Source organism: Orussus abietinus, unplaced genomic scaffold (assembly GCF_000612105.2).
Source record: "Orussus abietinus isolate OABI.00-Male unplaced genomic scaffold, Oabi_2.0 scaffold5, whole genome shotgun sequence".
Classification (NCBI taxonomy): domain Eukaryota; kingdom Metazoa; phylum Arthropoda; class Insecta; order Hymenoptera; family Orussidae; genus Orussus; species Orussus abietinus.
The window spans coordinates 2,558,375-2,577,976 of record NW_019394929.1 but is presented as its reverse complement, the minus strand read 5'-3'; the positions used below and the strand labels follow the sequence as shown (position 1 = coordinate 2,577,976).

General features: G+C 43.0%; 5 protein-coding genes across 6 annotated transcripts; 2 read left to right on the top strand and 3 right to left on the bottom strand.

The window, feature by feature from the left end:
* Nucleotides 1–59: 59 nt before the first annotated feature.
* LOC105701192 (CTP synthase) lies at nucleotides 60–4,192 on the bottom strand. Its single transcript, XM_012427718.2, has 11 exons — nucleotides 3,860–4,192; nucleotides 3,323–3,493; nucleotides 3,165–3,250; nucleotides 2,955–3,086; nucleotides 2,608–2,772; nucleotides 2,250–2,537; nucleotides 2,079–2,167; nucleotides 1,686–1,984; nucleotides 1,431–1,538; nucleotides 1,144–1,356; nucleotides 60–1,060 (listed from the first exon to the last, which is right to left on the bottom strand). The coding sequence occupies exons 1-11, from the start codon at nucleotides 4,023–4,025 to the stop codon at nucleotides 963–965; spliced, it is 1,815 nt and encodes a 604-aa protein (XP_012283141.1). The 5' UTR covers nucleotides 4,026–4,192; the 3' UTR covers nucleotides 60–962.
* A 685-nt stretch (nucleotides 4,193–4,877) lies between these two features.
* LOC105701194 (ribulose-phosphate 3-epimerase) lies at nucleotides 4,878–5,966 on the top strand. The gene is made up of 4 exons (XM_012427721.2): nucleotides 4,878–5,114; nucleotides 5,178–5,285; nucleotides 5,514–5,735; nucleotides 5,807–5,966. The coding sequence occupies exons 1-4, from the start codon at nucleotides 4,878–4,880 to the stop codon at nucleotides 5,915–5,917; spliced, it is 678 nt and encodes a 225-aa protein (XP_012283144.1). The 3' UTR covers nucleotides 5,918–5,966.
* Nucleotides 5,967–5,972: 6 nt separating this feature from the next.
* On the bottom strand, nucleotides 5,973–7,382 carry LOC105701193 (putative methyltransferase C9orf114 homolog). The gene has a single exon (XM_012427719.2). The coding sequence runs from the start codon at nucleotides 7,230–7,232 to the stop codon at nucleotides 6,021–6,023; it is 1,212 nt and encodes a 403-aa protein (XP_012283142.1). The 5' UTR covers nucleotides 7,233–7,382; the 3' UTR covers nucleotides 5,973–6,020.
* On the top strand, nucleotides 6,881–19,583 carry LOC105701195 (COMM domain-containing protein 4). Of its 2 annotated transcripts, none has more exons than XM_012427723.1 (8): nucleotides 6,881–6,992; nucleotides 17,991–18,025; nucleotides 18,142–18,213; nucleotides 18,288–18,353; nucleotides 18,812–18,851; nucleotides 18,944–19,144; nucleotides 19,249–19,398; nucleotides 19,472–19,583. In XM_012427723.1, the coding sequence occupies exons 2-8, from the start codon at nucleotides 18,023–18,025 to the stop codon at nucleotides 19,507–19,509; spliced, it is 570 nt and encodes a 189-aa protein (XP_012283146.1). In that variant the 5' UTR covers nucleotides 6,881–6,992; nucleotides 17,991–18,022; the 3' UTR covers nucleotides 19,510–19,583. The 2 variants fall into 2 exon arrangements, with proteins under 2 accessions (XP_012283146.1, XP_012283145.1); XM_012427722.1 differs by lacking the exon at nucleotides 6,881–6,992 and adding an exon at nucleotides 7,643–7,889.
* On the bottom strand, nucleotides 8,248–13,471 carry LOC105701128. Its single transcript, XM_012427572.1, has 5 exons — nucleotides 13,447–13,471; nucleotides 9,949–10,155; nucleotides 9,685–9,860; nucleotides 9,382–9,614; nucleotides 8,248–9,319 (listed from the first exon to the last, which is right to left on the bottom strand). Exons 1-5 carry the CDS (start codon nucleotides 13,469–13,471, stop codon nucleotides 8,884–8,886), a joined length of 1,077 nt encoding a protein of 358 aa, XP_012282995.1. The 3' UTR covers nucleotides 8,248–8,883.
* Nucleotides 19,584–19,602: the final 19 nt, after the last annotated feature.

The window sequence follows — 19,602 nt, the reverse complement described above, 5'->3', positions numbered from 1 at the left end:
CGCTCTCGACGGTACGAAGCACGTTTAGATGGCATATTCGGTAAAATCTGCAGCATATGTAAATGAGATTGCTACGCTAAAAGCGAAGTATTTATTTTGCGATCCTTATCAGATTCTTTTACAATACAACATCGTATCTACTAGCTATACATTCCTGAAACCAGTACAGGATTCATATAGATGATAGCAAAGAATCGAGAAACCAATATTGCTCTCGGTAATTAAACTTCTTGTTTCCCTATAAAGATAGATTCATATTCATGGCCAAATTATGCACAAAACTGTACGGAGGACTTAAAAGTACAAATCTTTAAGCTTATGGTTAATCCATTATAATATACATACCGAGACACGGTAACATTGCGCTTTTTAAGGTTCACGAAAAATACATTCTTTTTTTACGAATTAAGAGCTCCCTAAAAAAAGTTCATAAATAAGATTTACAATGTACTATACTATTCATTTGATAATAAAATTAATATGAAAAAAAAATGAAAATACAGCATTGATTAGTTAGTAATGTGGAATTGACTAAAGCACGTTTGTGCCCAAATTCAAACTCTGAATTACAGAAAGGAGCTGTAATCGTTACACATTCGGAAAATTTTGGTTTAAAATTAATAGTGGCCTGACATGTTCTGATAATATATTTAAAAAAGTTTTAACTTGTATGAAAGATGCCCACTTCTTTATTTGCACTGTTGAAGATACGGGAAACGTTATTAATCATTTCTGTACTCTGCATCTCGGATATAAACTAATTGCCGATATATTATATGGACGTACCTGTGGGTGCTTGATTAATTGTCAGACAGATACAACTTTAATAAACTGTTCAAACTGGATATCTTAAGGCCACCGAAGAATTCAATTGAAAATTATAACTATTATTTCTTCAGTCAGATTACTTACTGCTACGCATTATGCTCTGCAATATTTTCCTATTCTGCATGGAAAGGAGACTATTCAACGCAGCCATTAGATATAGAGGCACTACTGCTTCTGCTGTCTCCACTTGTAACTTGTAACTTTGTCATCGATTCGACCAGATATTCATCATCTGTTAACGTAAACCAGAAAGGTGAAATATCGTTAAAAGAAAAAGCACAAGATCATTTGAATCCAACCAATTTCTGAACTAACCAGACTCATTGTCACTCATTTGTCGTGGGGAAAGTTTACAACCTCGTGCCAAAAAGGACCTTAGCTTCCCCACACTCGCCAAAATCAAACCCAAAAATGGAGGAGAAGGTTTCAGTGGACGTGACAAATATTCCGGATGATACTGCGTTGCTACATAGTAGCTGTGACCTTCTAATTCTATAATTTCCATTCGAACCTTTTCGTCATCATGCCCTGAAGAAAAGAAATGTTCTTATTTTTATTTAGTGCATATAATAAACGATGCAATGATATTCGATGCGTCTTACCAACAAATTTCAAACCGGCTGCTTCTAAGTCGGGAACGTATTTTGGATTGACTTCGTAACGGTGTCTGTGTCTTTCCTCTATACCGACTTTGTTGCCATATAATTGTTCTACGAATCAATATCAGATATCAATTTCGCTTTTGGAATTAAAATACTTTAATCGTGTGCGGTACGTTACAACCATACAGGTTGATCTAGAAGTGTGGCGTTCTAAAATTTGGCTGTACAAAACCGTACATTTTTTTGTTCACTCACTTATGATCGAAGCCCCTTCCGTAAAGCGAGTGTATCTTTTACCCAACCTCATAGTACCTCCCATCTGACCGTGATTGTGTTCTGGCATATCGATAACGAGAGGATTCTCCACGTCGGAATCAACTTCTGTGGAATTTACGTTTTCCAACTGTAAAACGTTACGAGCGAATTCAATAACGGCTGCCTGTAGACCCAAACATATCCCTAGAAATGGCTTGTCATTCATTCGGCACCACTTGCAGGCTTCAATTTTACCCTCCATTCCTCTTGATCCAAAGCCACCCGGGACTATTACTCCACTAAGAAAAGAAAGACAAAAAAAAGAATGCAATCCAATTTTATGCCTTATTCATATACTTCCAATACACAATATGATCACTTAGAAATTCTTACTCGCTCCTACAAAGTTTCTGCCAAGCTTCGTGATAAACTACAGGGTCTTTCGATTTCGTTGAGGGCTCTAAATTGATTGCTTCTATATACTGAAATTAAAACATTTTTTTATGGTTTGAAAGCACCAGTAAATGTAGTCTCTAGTACCGTTTACTGAATATATCATCTTACCATAACGTTTAATTTAAAACCAACTTGTATCGAGGCGTGTTGGAGCGCTTTAGTTACCGAGGCATACGAATCCTCGAGTTTAGTATACTTTCCTACTAGAGCTATATTTACATCCTTCCTGAGGTGGTCAATTTGTTCTGCTAGATCACGCCATTTCCGCATAAAATTACGCGGCCGAGGCGTAGGAATATTCAATTGCAATCTATCAATCAAGAATTCTATGATACCTTGACTCTCCATCAATAAAGGCACTCGGTAAATCGAGGATAGATCGTGAATAGTGATCACCTATAATCATGACACTCTGTCACTAAATATCGAAACAACTTATTTCCCGAATCTATTTCCGCATGTTTACCTGATCGGGAGCGACATGGCAAAAATTTGAAATCTTTTCTTTAATCGTATTGCCGATAGGTTTCTCGGATCTGCAGACAATGAGATCCGGTGACAAGCCCAATCCTCTCAATTCCCTAACGCTCGATTGCGTAGGTTTTGTTTTGGGTTCTCCGGTTGAACGTGGCTAGTAATAAATTTTTTGTTAATTGTATAATCATTGGATCGATCGATCTATGTAACCGGAAGCGAACCGTCTAAGCCAAAGTAAATCTTATGCCACTCTTTAATCTAAAAATAAATCCGACAATATCCTTGGCGCAAATTCAGGGTCATGACAATCAGAATTTCAATGTCTCGAGTACATACCTGAGGTATGAGCGATACATGAGCGCAACAAAAGTTCTCTCGTTTCACTCTGAATTGAAATTGTCTAAATGCTTCCACAAAGGGCATTCCTTCGATGTCTCCGATCGTTCCCCCAAGTTCAATAATACAAACCTGTGAAATAATTTTGAAACGTTATCTCACCAGGAACACACGTGACAATTTATTTTAAGGTACAGCAATATTTTTTACCTCCGGTTCATTTCCATCTTGCGTCACCGATTCGCTAGCCACTCTGGCAACCCATTCTTGAATCGCGTCGGTGACATGTGGTACAACTGTGCATAAAAGCATTGAGTCAATTTGAATCCGTAAAGCAATTATAATTTACCTTTGATGTTACTCGATACCTTGAACAGTTTTTCCCAGATAGTCCCCTCGTCTTTCCTTGCTGATTACGTGTTGATATATTTTTCCAGTAGTAATATTGTTGTCCTTATGCAAAGTAACGTCCAGCAACCTCTCATAATTACCAAGATCGAGATCTACTTCGCCACCGTCATCCAAAACGTATACTTCACCTGACGATGGAAAAAAAATCACTCGCTTAGGCCCTAGTTCCCGATAATGATTTAGCACCTCCTAAAAATCCACAGGCTAAACCCCGAAGAGTTGCGAACCAAAAACAGTTAGAAAAGAGAGATTTCTCCTCGACTTTTAGAGAAGATTCAAACTGTCGGGAGAATCGACATTCGCGAAGCGGAGGCCACGTGATCGCTAACGGCGCGCTAGCTGTAAATAGCCTCTCTCGAGCGAACCGCATGGTCGCGGGAACCACGATAAATCGCAAACCTACGGCACGCAACGTCAGTCCTGTCGGGAAGCGGCCGAGTCGGGACCGGTTCACTGGAATCCCTTACAAAACGAGCAATCTTCGCGGTACTAACCGTGCTCGTACGGTGAAAATGTCCCGGCATCTATATTAATGTAAGGATCTATCTTGATAGATGTCACATGGATGCCACAGTGTTTGAGTATAGTTCCAAAAGAGCTGGCGATCACTCCCTTCCCGATACCGCTGATCACGCCGCCGGTCACTAGGATGTACTTCATCGTGCCTCCCAAAGATGAGTCTTCAGAAAGAATTGGCGATCAATCGAAACTCGCGGAGCACATCCTCGCGCGTTCTGTACCGCGCCAAACACTTGTCGGTCTGGTCCTGTCTGGTCCGAGTTGGTCCAAGTGGCGCAGAGTCGCGCCGCGGGCGCCGCGAGCCGCTCTACCGGCAAAGAAATCGCTCGGAGCAGCACGCTCATTGGTCCGCCATCGAGTAGAAAACTGACGTCCGTGACGCCGCGGCCTTGGGTCTATTGAATTGTTCGGAATTGTTCCACCTTTTGGGATAAACGCGAATCGGCTCGAATAGTTGCCGCGCTTGAACATCCGGGATATTATTTCATGATTTAGAAGGCACCGACGCGGTGCGATTATCTTGACCGGCCGACACCATGTCGACACGGCTCGTTCGATAACCTCGGACGAGGGTTCTGGGTTCGAGATTAGCGCGACATGTCGACTGGCGCGAGATTCGATCCTAATCGCGTGCAACGTGCTCGGGTAATCTAACCTAAAATGACTTTCGGCGTCTCCTTGATATACTTGCGGACGTTGTATTCAACGTTTCGGGGTGAATTCCATTTGAAACAAAAACGACTACTCGTGGTAAGGGATCAAGGATGGACTCATTGATTATTTACGTTGATCAAACAGCAGCCGATGGCAATGGATGCGTTGCAAAATGCGCGGGAAAGCAAAGTGCAAAAGGAGAGGAAACGGGGGAACGAACAAAGTCTTCTCTGCATCTGACGCAACATTAGGAGGGAGGAGAGTGAATTGTGTTAACATTCCTTATCGCGTGATTAGTATGAATTAGAGAAACATTGAAAAAGTTTCGTGAAGGACAACATGCCGAGAACCTTGACCGCCAAAATCGGACCTTCGATCTTAAATGCGGATTTATCGAGACTTTCGGAAGAGTCTCAGCGATTGTTGGACTGTGGAGCAGATTTTTTACATTTAGATGTTATGGATGGACACTTTGTTCCTAACCTCACATTCGGACACCCATTGGTCAAATGTCTTCGAAATAAAATTAAAAATGCATTCTTTGAAACGCACATGATGGTGTCGAACCCTGATCAGGTACCTTATAATTTTTGACTTGACGCCGAGCTCTGTGAATTAATTTTTCATCCGTCGTTTTAGTGGATCGAACCTATGGCAGATGCAGGCGTGAATCAGTATACGTTTCACGTCGAGCCTGTCGAAGATGTTCCCGCGGTATGCAGAAAAGTACAAGAAGCTGGTATGAAGGTACATTTTAAATGTTCATTTTTAAAAATACTTATTTTAGTAGTTCAGTATAAGGCTTTCCATGTATAAAACCATGATACGTGAACATTTTATTTATTCTACTTGCATAATTCATTTTTCGTTATAATTGTTTTAATAAAACTGTATTTAAAAAAATTTAGTGGCCACTCATAATGTACATACAAGGTAGGACATTTAATTATGACTGCACATCGTTTAATTAAACAGGTGGGAGTTGCACTAAAACCTGGAACACCTGTGGATGTAGTTGCAAATTACATAGATTTAACAGACATGGTTCTTGTGATGACAGTGGAACCAGGTTTCGGTGGACAAAAGTTTATGGGCTCGATGATGGAAAAAGTTCTTTGGTTAAGGAAAAATTATCCTACATTAGATATTGAGGTAGATGGAGGTGTTGGCCCGAATACTATTCAGGATTGTGCAAAAGTATGCTATAAATATTAATTGTTATTACCGAACTAACACTGTACTTGTTTTAAACTAATACTTTATTTTAGGCTGGTGCAAATATGATAGTATCCGGAACTGCGGTTATCGGAGCAAGTAATCCCGAGAAAGTTATATCAAGTTTAAGAAATACAATAAATTGCGCTCTTGAAAAGATATAGTAAAAAATACTATAGGATAATAAAAGATATAATTTGCACTTTTTAAAAATTGTTATTTATCTGCGTAAATTACATCTCATTTTATTTCAGTATTCATATATGCTTATTCGGACACATCATTGAAACTTTTTATTTCTTCATGATCAAATGTTTTACTTACAGATTTTATCATTTTGCTTGCCTCCTCCACTGATTTTTCGGTACAACTGAATTGTACGCAGGGTAATGGAGGATGTTCCGGTAGTAACTTAGTTCTTAATCCAGCTAATGACATTAAGACAGCTTCCTCTGTTCTTATAGTTCTCGATCCTTGCAAAGGACAAGTGTTTAAATATTCATCAAACACTAAAGATGTATCATCAACATTTAAATGTGGATCAACATCTACTGCTGCTTCTAAACCAGCTAATCCACCAAAAATTATTAACGCATGATTATATTTTAAGCTACTAGATGGTACGTCATCGATCGATGTGCCTTTGTCAGATGTACCAATTGTCAAATCATATCCTTGCGAGTAAGGGCATTTTGTAAATACGTTCGTAAGATTGCTGGCCAGTCTGACCGAATATCCCCAATATATTCCCATTTCTGTTCTTGGCATATTTGGTGGTACTACGGTTCCTTTTAATTTCTTAGGATTTTCTTGTCCCAATGGAATTTTAATAGTTACTCTCAGGCCAGGTGTCAATACCTTATCAATGTGGACTTCGTTAAGCAAGCCTACATTGACTTGAGATCCTTTTCCAAGCTTTACTGGTTTATTCGTTACCACTCCTTCCCGAAATAAAACATTATCCTGTTGTCGCGCATGGTGCGGTGCATCCAAAGGATTTAATACCCCTGCATACTGCAAATCTTTATGAATAGGGAAGAAATACTTTCGTAGATACTGTGGACACTCTAGGTACTGCAATATCCTAGCTAAATGTAAGCAGCCAAGCCGTCCTTCCCCCAATGTATCGTCTTTCCTCACGTTCTTTCTTTCTGCTTCCGTAATCTCCCCTTTATCGTCGAACACCACAACCTCATCAACTTTATAAATGCAAGCAGCACGGGCAATTTGGCCTGCCAGGTATGTTCTCAACTCTGGTGACTGAGCATTGTCCAAAATGGAACCAGGTACCGCGATGCTAACCGTGGAAGGCTGAATCTTGGTCATATGTAATTGCACTGCATTTTCATTAGTTGTAAGCTTTTCCGCGGCATCTTTTTTCTCTTTTTTTATTAACCTCTCCTCTTTCCACTTTTTCTTTAGTTCCTTACGAACGCGGTTATGTTCTTTCCATTTCTTTGCTGGGCGAATTGCAGGCATTATATTCACTGCTTGGCTTGTTTTGTTTAATCAGATTAAAACACATCAAATTGAAATGCTCTGGAATGATACCCCCATGGAGGCGATGGAGACCAAGAGGGCGAACTGCATACGATATAGCCATAGGAATATAGACATAGCATAAAGTGCAAGCTTAGACAAGGGAAGTGAAGCCGAATTACGGGGGATTTGGTGCCTAAATGGGATTGGTTAAATTTGTACGCATGTTCAGTACCGCTAATTATAATTTGTAAATACGGTAAACAATTTTAATACATATGAAATGTAACTTTCGCATTATTACTCCCAAACTTCTTTTTTTTCCAATTTTGAAATTCCGACCTGTTCTTACAGAACATTAGCTAATCAAAGTTAGGCACTAAATCTTGTCATCCTCCCCTCAGTAGCTTCCGCTCTGCAGTTGCACTCTATCTCGATATTCCTATGTCTATGGATCCTGCCCGTGCGTAATTTCCCAACTTATCTCTGTGACCATTTTCAAACATTTGCAACTGGTAATTTGTGAATAAGTCTAAATGGAATTTATTAAACAAAAAGAATTACCAGTAATGAGACGTCTATGAATAATGAAATCCAACCAAACAGTCACCGTGACAACATAAATATACATGAAATTTGGTGACTTGTATTTTGCCGGTGAGTATCAAACAGTTTTAAACCGATAATACACAATTTTCCGAAGTATTTGTAGAAACAGTAATAATATCGGAAAAATGTTGTTGCGGGCAGAACAACTTGACTCTAGTACCTAACCTAGAAAATTCGTATTGCCAGATAAGAAAGTTTGTTATAATTTCAGTATTTTATTCAATACCATAGGAAGGTAATAATGGTTTAATTTATAGCTACAAGTTACACCCTAGTAAATGGATTAAAACATTCTTATGAAATATGATTTTTGCTTGCTTTATTTTAATTTCTTTTATCTACTTTAAGCTATAAACATAACGTGTCAGGTCCTTGGTTTCCTTTACTATCCAGGTTGCATTGCACATTTACATTTACATTACAAACAATTCAACGTATAATTATGAAACGATGCAAAAGAAATTTATTTTCATGCTGCATATTACTACTTTAATTAAAAGTACATTATTTCAAGGCAATGATATCGAGAAATTTAAGCATTGTCTGTCTAGGATAAGTGATAAGTTACAAGGAAGTTCATCTTACCATTAAATATACTTAATACGATTCTCAAATTATAAAAGAATATAAGAACGTCTAACACATTTAATTTATTTCCTTATATCATTAACAACTTACATAAACACTTATAATTATACTTTCATATTTAGAAGGAAGCAATTGCTACCCATTAATTTCAACTGTCTCTTTGCTTTACGACAACGCAGAGCAGCTAGCAATATTTCGATCGGCGAAATTAGAATACTATCTATAATGCCACAGCCAAACACATGATCGAGCTTTGCCAGCGAGTCAATCATTTTTCAATAAAATACTAGCACGGTAGTCACCTATGTATATCAGTTTACTCGCAACGTCTCACCACAGAATTTACTCCAAGGAACTTCAAGGTTGAGTCGGATGATAGAGAAAATAAATACTTATTTGGCCAGCAACATCGTTATTCAATATCGATGCGATCAGTCACAGAGATTTATTACAATTACCCACCCCAAGGGAAGAATACTTTTCTTATGTTGACCGACTGATGAGTCAGATGAGGATTTGGATTCAGAATGTCTTCGTTCGTGTTTCTCTTCCCACCCCAAGGTACAAAGATTATTCTACTGCGTGCATTATTGCCATCTCTCTTGTTGGGGGCAATCAGCCACTCGTCGCTAAATTCATCTGCATAGTTGTGCATTTCAGAAATTTCTTTGGGCAGCGATGGATGTATGAACCGCTTTCCTCCCCAGCTGTTAAACCTCACTCGTTTTTCGTCATTCTGAGTAGATGTTTTTTCTTCCACTTCTTCTGGATCCTTTAATTTATCCTCGGATCTTTTATCATATATCAATGCATTTTTACTGTTCCGTTCAGGATCTTCGGCGATCGTTCGGCAAGGGTTTGCGATCTCCCAGTCTCGTTTTCCTCCCCAACTGTGAACCAAATATTTTAATAGCGTCGGATCCCATAAAGAACACTTAACGTCTTGCCTTACCTGTTGAAGGATGTTCTTTTTCCACCCCAGTTGAAAAATTTGGTTCTCTTGTCTTCGGCAAGTCGGCGAATATTTTTTCCATCTCGTTTTCCACCCCAGCTATTGAAGGGAACTCGCATTGGCCGACGAATGTTGGGGAACAGGTCGTACGAAAAGCGCTTTCCACCCCAGGGGTTGAAGGCTGGACTCTTCTTCTCTTGAGCAGTATCTCGGTGGTCGGCAGGAAAAACCTGCTATCATAGAATAGAACGGATCGTGAGCTTTTTATAATCATCTTTGTCCGTCTTTCCAAAAATAAGTTACCTTCTGTCTAATAGGCCAATACAACCATGCAGAGAGTGTCGTGCCATCTCGCCTTTTCGCAGTGTCCTCCGCCAAGACCTCGTCCGTTGATCTTTTTCTCCTGTTTTCCGTCTCGTCGATGCCTTTCCGCCCTGCTTCTTCCAATATCCTTGTCAAGAATAATTTTAGCAGTGGATCTATAACATTGAAAATTCATCAAGGATCAATAGATTTGTAGCAGAATTCTCGTAAGTACGATCCGTGTTTGCCAGATGAACTTTTTACCTGTTTCCAGTTTGAACGTCGCTTCGTCTCTTTCAGGGTCCGGCGTAGGAGACGCGTTCTGAATCTTGATAGGGTCCTGGAATTCGGACATTTTGGTGTCCTTCCCGGCATCTCCGGCGTCTTCGGAATTGGACAGATTCTCGTCCTCGAAACTCGCAAAAACCGTCTGCGACAAAAGTAACGCTACGGCAAGCGGCGCCCACATATCTGCGAAAAGGAAGTCGATTTAGCGATTACACCTCTGAGTATATCTCTCGGTACTCGAGTACTGCATCAAGTGGCGCCCATCGCCAGGCTCGAAGTGGCCTGATAAAAAAGAACGCGTTCGCGACTCCTTATCGTGAGCAATATGTGGTCCCATATTTGCCTCGCTGATGGACGAGGCCTTCCCTTTAAATAAACCGCGCATCGCGGATCGAAACTCGAGCGTCAAGTTTGCCAAATCGCGCGCGTCGTTCGGCCCACGGGCGACTTCAACGGCGGCAATAACAATGGAGCCGCAATAAGGAAAGATTACCCGAAGAAGCTCCTTCCTCTTAAGAGGCTCCTAACCAATATCGTTCTCGGTCGAAGGTTTTAAGGGCGAAGGTTGCCACGAGCTCCCATTTTTACGGACTTGCCGAAAACCCCGAATAAATGAAAGTACCGCGATGCAATCAAAATTTCTATCGAAAAACTCAATCGACAATTCAGACTGAACGGCCGGGTGTTTCTCCCTTTTTACCCGTATACGTTCCCCATCTATCGGTCCAGAAGGAGCGCCAGGCACCTTTGAAAGGGCCGCTCTTTCAAAGGGTCCTCCCGTACCTTTCGGAGCTATGAGCTCGGACTCTGTCAAGTGTAATTGCGAAGGGGCATCCAATTTGTCGCGGGTTGGGGTAAAAAATGCAATCCGTTCCCAGGGACGCGGACTCTTCAGGGAGGAGTCATTATTACGACCCCCCGAAGATTATCGGGCGCAGGGCTCGAAACGCGGCGGGATTTGCGCGTTTCGTTTCCGCGGCAGAGTGCATAAATACCATTTCCTGGCCAGTCTCTTCAGCCGGCAGGAAAATGAAGGGGGCTTACGCGCGGCCAGTGGGCGGAATTGCCGACAAGAGGATCTCTCGCGTTGATTCGGTGTCGGCCCTCGAATAAGGAGACGGACGAGCGCGATATCAAGCCTGAAAGAACGGGAGCCCCGACCCCGAGAGGGTATTTTCATAAATATCTTCTTTTTTGCGGGAGCTTTTGATTCGCATTTACCGGCGGGCAATTAGCGAATGGTACGCAGTCGGGGAAATTAAAACGTCGCCGACGTGGACGCGTCCCTGGGACGGTGCTCTGGATAGACTTGCGTCAAAACGCTCCATCGGCGGCCGCATATCGAACTCGCGCTTGTATTAATAACGTATTTCGGTAAACAAGGCGGCTCCTCGATCCTCTTTGACTACCTTGCGTGTAACTGGAACTATTGGCTTTTTTCCGTGTTTTGGATATATGTGAGCGCGAGCCGTTTTCGAAAAACACCTGCATGGAGGTGGAGGAAGACATCGCCGGAAACTACGGAAATTGTTGACGAGTTTCGAGGGAAATTATTTAACCCCCAAATATAGATACACGGCGGTTCTGGCTTATGCAGGACGTAGGGAAAAAATAATATTTCTCGTCACTCCGACCGTGCGCCACTTTTTCAGTGTCCTTGCCAAACATTAATCGAACTGTCCGGGGACGAAACTTTTCTACCGGGCTGAGTAATCGAGGGGCAATGGGCGTTGGAATTTTTTATCAGGATTCACTCCTCTGGGACGCATTGCCTCTTGACGCGTTCTTTAAACCCTCGCGGAGTTCCAAAATTACGTTTAACGAAAACGCCAGAGTTTCCTCTCGTGGAGGGTTCTTGCGGGAATTCTTCCATCGGATAAATCCCCCCGAAGAGATCGCGAATCACGAATTTGGATGATTCTTTGCTCTGGGAAAATGAATGTTATATCAATCACTCGAGGGGGAGAAAGGGGATGAAACCCCGAACGCGAGAAAGTGGATGCTACGAACTTAACGAAGGCTTAAACGAGCTTCGTTTGCGTGCAATAACCGCACTTGCGAAAATGAGGAACCTTTTAGAGCGGCGCGGTGAACACGGGGCTGCTCGAAATACTTTTTCGTCGGCGACTGTTACTTCCGTATATTGCGGACTAATAGCTCCCTATAGCACGGACGATGGATAAAAAAGTGTACGGTGCATTTCCGTCCACAAGCCGAGCTTGAATTTCGTTAGCGGATGCTTTCAGTGTTGTCACCAAAGCATGCGGTGCCTTCATGAAGTATCCTCGTCCGGTGACACTTATCGTTTCTCGTGCCTCGTGTTATCAAAATGTTTTCCATCTATCCGCGTTCACCAGGGTTGACAGGACGCGTTGGCGCGAGACGAATTTGGGAAAAAAAAAAATGAAGAGAGAGAACCGACCGAAATCTTCGAAACCCCTTGCCAGTGGGGCGCACCAACGTCAGAGCCGAAAGGGGACGTAGTCGCGGTTGATTAAAAATAAAATAAACGATCCAAAAAAATTAATCAGCACCGATTTAACGTTCACTTACTTAACGAAGATCACGATTCGAGGGCTGTTCGATTCCGCGAAAATCTATCGCGTTCACTCGTGGCGATTCACCTGAAATGTCACCGACACGCCTGCGAGTATACTTAGCCTCATGCTTCTTATTATATTATACGCGCAGATGCCCGGCTACGATTTTGGGAGCGATAGGGCCATTATCTGCGCCGAGATAAAAATCGTCCTCACGCGACGGCGAATTTTATCCGATTTATCCTGACGCCGAAATCACTTACCGCGCCTACGTGGGCCAGGTGGTCCGATCGGAATGGGCGATCAAGAAGGTCGCGTTAACGGTAAGCTGCAACTTCGCGCGCTGATTTCTCTTCTCTTATCGAAGGCCCACCTGCTGGACGGCCATCGCGGGGTGCAGTGGTCACTCGAGGTGTGCCCCGGCTATCTTATACACCCCACGTGGGTGCTATCGGAGCTCACCTCGCGCGCTGATAGGCCGGAAACTCACCCCCACCCGAACCGATTTCCCGTTCACGAGTTACCGCGGCGCAATTGCGTTAACGCGCTCGAAATCTCGGCCGAAGACGTTTTTTGGCCGATTCGTCCGATGAGTCGAAGACTCACCTCGATGGAGTGCGTCGGGTGGGCGATCTTCGATGGGTGATCGATCGCTCGGCGGTCCACGCTGCGACTTACCGAGCTTTCGAGATTCCCTTTCTTCCCTTTTTATCCAAGATCCACCTGTCGGCTCGCGAAAGAGAGGTGCAATGGCCACGGGAGGTGTGCGCCGGTTATCTTATACACCCCACGTGGCGCGCTCCTCGCGCCCTGATTGGCTGAAAAGTCACCCCCACCTGTTCTCGGTGTATCGCCTACGCGTTATTCCCTTTTTGCTAACGTTGGTACCTGAATGAGCACCTAAGTGTGTTTCGAAATGGCAACGCGCAGTTACCTCCCTCCTGCTCCATATGATCCATCGGTTGGCTGCATCTTGCACGATGCGATTCGTTAGGAATCTAGCTCGGCCAACTCGAAGGGCCCAAGAGATCGGGATTCTTCGGGACGATCCAGTCTTTTCTGTTCGAATTTATCGATTTTAAATGTATGAATTATTTTAGGGCGTTCGGTCGTTATGTGGATATCGTGGGTGTTTCAGGCCCTGTCCGGCATACTCGGGGGGGTGAATTTATAAAGAAGTGGCGTTTAAATGTACCTTTACGATCGGTATCGCGGACATGGAAAAATATCCGGGAAATGTGTAATGACATTCATAGAATTTCATTCATCTAGCTCTCTCGTGACGACCTCGGCGATAATTAGGAGTAAAAGTAGGAGAGCCGTTGAAAAGATTGTAATAAGAATCGTAATCGGTTTAAGGGTTGTTAATATCAAGCGTGATATCGCTTCGATTGATACTCCGAGAAAAAAAAAAGAAAGGCCACCTTAAAACACTCCCACAGAAAGTAATGATCAGAGGCGAAGGATATACGTCGTTCTGGTTCCCGGAGACAGGAGGTAGCAAGTGCGCGGAAAAATGAAAAACAGCCCGAACGCCGTTTGAAAAATTGTCGGAAATTTTCATCGGGTGTTTCGCGCGTCCGTCCTCGTTTTTTCGCTTCAATTTGACGCTCCTCGTCGGAGTCTCCAGGGATTACTCACTGTCATCGCGCGAGTGATAAAAGTCGGTTTCGTTCATACAAGAATTAGCCATTTTCCCACAGGAGGGAATCATTCCCAGTATGTGTTACTCATTATTAGAAAAATAATGTAATGGCACGTCGATACTTTTAACAGAAAAAATGGGACTTTTTCTTTGGACACTTCATGTCGGAGACAGTCTTTCATTCGTGTCTCATTTTACTTTCTCTCGGTGTTTCTGTTATTGCCGAAGAGTTGCCGTGAGTTTATTCGGTGCTAAAATTTAAGTAGCATTTCATGCGCTGCTAGGTTTAATGGGGGGAAGGAGGCGTTAAAAGAACTCGTCGAGATAAAGTAAAACTCAGGATTCTTGTCCCTGGAATTAATTTCAAATTAGGGATTACGGTTGGTTGAGTAAGATCGTGCGTTAATTCCGCGCGATTGTATCGCCACGTCTGACTGCTTTTCGACGATTCTACTGTCTTTGTTGACGCGCTCTACGTGGGGCTTGTCTTGTTAAAACCAGATTCTAGATAGTATCGGGAAATTTGTCCACGCGACAGGTAGCCTGTCGGAAATGAGAAGAACGTGCTTATTAAAAGCGGCTGGAAGTTTAATGTTCTAATCTATCGGTTTTGCTCTTACACTCCATCTCTTTTTCTTTAGATTTATACTTTGTGAATTTTTAACGACTCCGAAACCTTTTCACGCATTTCTCCATCGGTAAAATAATCGAAATAAATTTGTAATCGGCCGGCTGTGGTTCTTGTTAAAAACTAATAAATCGGGATCGTGAATTCCTCAATTTTTTGGTGTTTCGCTTTCGGTTCTCCCAAATGAGTCCTCCGATAAGGGAGCTTTTAAATGTCCATACTTTTTCGAGATGCTGGTAGAAAACCTCTTCCCTCTGGCGGTATAGAAGGGATCGTATCTTCTCAACAGTTCGTCCAAACTTCCCCGACGATCTCTTGGCGGTTTATCGTTTTCCCAGTCACTCCAAATGTCGCCGCGGACTCTTGATTCCGGGTCAACCTGAGAACTCTTGGAGCACTTCTCCGAGTTCGCTCCATGCCGCTTAACGATGCTGAGAATGTCTCCTAAGGTGCCGTTCTCTAAAACCGAGGGCACGAAACATTTGCCCCGCAATGGACGGCGTGAACTGATTTCACTAGCGGCTAACAACTCTTCCTCAAAAAAACGCGGTCTTCTCCCTTTCTTTCCCCTTGAAATGACGAAAGGTTCCTTCAGAATGTCCAAAACGTTCGAGTGCTTGTCTCTCTGCTCGACGTGCTTTATGTTCGGAATTTTCCCCTCCGCCTGAAGCTCATTTAAGGTCTTTCCGAGATCACCGTTCATTTTCTCCTTTTTTTCAAAGTAATTCCGAAGAGCAACCTCTTCCGAATTTTGCGAGTCCTGTGTATACTCTAATTTCTCGTTGCAGGAACTTCGCTTCCGACGAGTTAAAAATTCTGGATATATCTTCCGAATCCTCCCTCTCTTCCCTGTAGTTTTAGCCATCGCGAGTCCGTTTATGGTTTTCCTGGGATGGTCCGCAGTTTTCAACTCTGATCTAAAATTATTTTTCGCTACGTCTTCAACAAACTCCTTCGAATTATTCGTGTTACTGCTTCGACCGACTTCCTTCAGGGGGTCTTTCGAGGTATCGCTACTTAAATCTCTCTTCGCTCGGAAGAGTGGTTCGGAGTGTGACTTTTCGAGCTTGACGTCACCTGATCTCTTAATCCCCAGGTATCTCTTTTTAATACCAAGTACAGGGTCGCTTGGAAATTTGGTATCTTCGAGCTTCAAGAGTTTTTTACCTCGAGCTACGAAAAATACATCGCTGGCGTCGAATTCCTGATCCGACCGTTCGTCGTTCCTTTCGATCTCGATCCAATTAGGTTCTTCGACGTACAAGGGTTCCTGAATTCTCCAGCGATGCCCCTGACGACTCCCGCGTTGCAATAAAGGTCCCTTACAATTTTCCGGCAAGGTGTTGCCGGTATTTTGATCGTCAACTGGGCGCGAGACGATGGACTCCTTTTCCTTGAGCTGGACTCTCTTATCGAGGTATTCCTCGAGTTTCCTTAGCTCCTTAGAGTCGTCCGTCTTTACGTGAGCCTCTTCGCTGGTGTAACTGTTAAATGGTTGTATTTTAATTATATTAAGTGTGGCGTTGAAAAAAATACTGAAGTATTAATTACCAAACGAGAGCAACAGGTACTATTTGCCGAGCATCTCGAAGAAGCACCGCGTCGAGAGCTGGTCGACGGTTCCCATACTTGACCATTGTAGTATCAATGAATTCAGAGTAGGGCTCATCCCATGGGTTTCTTCCTCCTCTCAGCGGCCACGACTTGGGGTCCGCGTCCGACGAGTAGTGTTTTTTAGCCTGAAAATGCGCCCTGCTCTTTACACGTTCGCTCCGAATATACGCAATCATTTTTCATCTCCCTCCCACACGCAGGGAGTCACCCTTGCTGGCTGGAAGGGGCACCCCCCGTAAAGAAATGGATTGCATACGTTTCTGTCCTAGGTTGAATGACTCTGTAGGGAATTTGTCGTACAACTTTTAACGAGTCGAGCATTTGAACCCCGTCAATGACGATTCAGGGACGGTGACGTAGAAGCTTGGTACACGTGCTCGATGGGTCAATGGTCTCGGTTGTGAAATGAATTCATGCCCTGGACTCACCTCGAGATCTTGAGATGCTGCCAGGACTAGAAGAGACGCGCTCACGAGTAGGTGCTGCATTCTGCGGAGAGAAATTAGTATATCATTTTTTTTTTTATCGCGCGATGTATTTTACATTCGAGATCGGAAGGACAAGCGGGGTGCCGGAAACTTCGACGGCCCCGGAAGTGCAGAGGTGCCTACCTGTTGCAGCCGTCACCTGTTGGATGCCGGCCTGTACCTCCCTCGTTCTAGCCCCGACAAGAATGCGAGGTTTCCTTCGAGGGCTTCCGTATTTATGGCAAGGAAGTCGCCGTTTCCATGCCTGGTCTCGTTGCGCTTCGAAGACCGAACTGATTGCATGGGGAATTCAATGGGCGCGAGGTGGCCCACGTCAATCTTTCGCAGAAACCGTGCAAATATGTCGACCCTCGCATATGACCACATAATATGACCAGACCCGTGCAAACGCAGTCCCAGTGCGAGTCTAGGGCAAAGTAACAAAAGTACCAGAGCTCGCATCCATAGAAAATTCATAAAGATTACTCGAGTAAACTTCGTACGATTTCTAAAGCCCAACATGGAATTCGGCTGTAAAGGTAATTTCTCAAATCTGGTAGTTTGCATTATTGCGCAAAATTGCCAGCGAGGATTTGTTTTGCCTTTCTTCGGGCAAAAGTGTTTGGCCTTAGGTAAGATTCAGGAAAGCGGTCTAGCCGATTCTAGAATCTGTTTGGTGACTTATCGGAGTATCAACTGATTGTTTGGAATACGGTTATGATATACAGGTTTCGATAAGGAAATGTCGCCAGATGGAATGCGCTCGATAGCGAGATGACAATCGGTAGCATTGATAAGTCGATTTACGTCACTGCCGAGTATCCCTTCCCGAAACGTTTAGTAGTGTTGAAGATATTCGGTTAGTCCATGAATCCGAGTGTTACCACGTAGATTTGAGCACGTGAACAATTTGGCACGCGACGTTGAACGATCCTCATGGACGTAGGATAAACGAATCTGTGTATTCCGACCAGACATCAAATCGCGTGAAAACATCGTGCGATTTAATTCCTAGAGCCTCTGCATTTGTTCCCAAATTTCAAGATCATCGTACACGTCCCCTAGTTGTATCGTTGAGTTGGCAGATTAAATCATTCTTTTAAGACACGTCTTTATTATTTTAGGTGGACCACTTTAACGTCGCAAAAAGATCATCATGGTGAGAGATCACTGATTTTTCTAAAGCTTCTCGAGTTTTTCATTTTTTTTGTATTGTGCATTAGCCTTTTTTTTTCTTTACAATTTATTCCTCATTGAAACATCGTGTATTTATAGAGATTCCGATTTCTGGGAGATAGCGATTGCCCTGATTGGCTTCTGGCGGAGATCAACACTCTCTCGCGGATGGTAATGACTTTTTGCTAGGAAATTGAATCGGATATTTTCGATACTCCACATTGACGAGTTCTTCGCGTTTTCAGACGTCAATTAAATTGAAAAACTTGGGACAACTGGTGGCCAAATTTCTGACCGAAGGGGAACTCGATGTAAGTGCTGCCTGAAATTATTGTACAATTTATCATTACCCCATCTAAGCAGAGTGTCACCCTGCCGAAAAATTTCTTGTCAAAGTCTGTTGTTCTGCAACGAGATGACTCTATTTTAAAATTGCACGTAGACGGTAGTTTTCTCGCGTGTAATTCGATGTACCTGCAAAGCAGCCAGGCGACCAGTGAATGTGATTCCTGGTGGAGGAGAGCGAAGAGAACAATTCGATTAAGGTTCTCCCCTTTGCCCTTATCTGTTCACTGTTAGTACGTAGAGAGTATTTCACCGCCCTTGATTAGAGCCATTTTTTATATCATTATCCACAGAGCCATACGTGCCCGGATATCTGAAAGTCTCGCTTCTAATTTATATCATAGGCAATCATATTAATGAGGTGGATTCCTTTCCAGGTTTTATTAATAATTATTTTGTCGTCTAATTCATGGTCTGTTTTTAGGAGAGTAAAGTAAATAAGATTGCTCAGGATGCCAAGCTCGGTAAGCTCTTTGCCACTTCCGTGAGAAATTTCATTGATTATAGTTAGAGTCGTGTGTCCGTAGTTTTAATACGAATATCCTGTTTGATAAAGAGCCGAATGACTCAAAGGCAGTCATCGCTACTCTGGAATTTATTCTTACATCATCTGCGCGATATGGAGTATCAACAGCTGATCTGAGCAGCGAGTTGCAGCAGCTGGGACTTCCAAGAGAACACAGTGCTGCCATCGCTCGTTTGCACACCGACAATAGCTCTCAGATAGCGGCTGTCTTGAAGGGTCAATCCTTAAGAAGTGAGTCGACGCGATGATAAATCTATCGTCACTAGATATCGATACTTTATTAATATACCTACCAAGATCGCCGGGCAGCCAGAATTATCTATATTAATTTTTAGTAAGTGGCTTATCTTCCATCGAGGTTGCACCGTCGGACAATGCCTGTCCTTTCTCGAAGGTGTCTCTAAAGTTAAAAAAAGTCGATGGAAAGGAAGACGACACCACTACGATACATATAATGAAAGATGACGTGTCGGCCTTGCTTGCAGGTTTGCCCTGAAAAATTGTGGATCGCATTTGAATCCTTTTATAGGTCGGAAATTGAATCTTTCTGTATTTCAGAGCTGAAAAGAGCGCGGGCACTGATGGAAGATTTGTAAACCGTGGGTATAACCATCCGTGATGCATTTTTTTTGTAATAGAGTACATGCAGAATAAATCAAACAAAATTGTACAGCTGGGTATCACTTTAA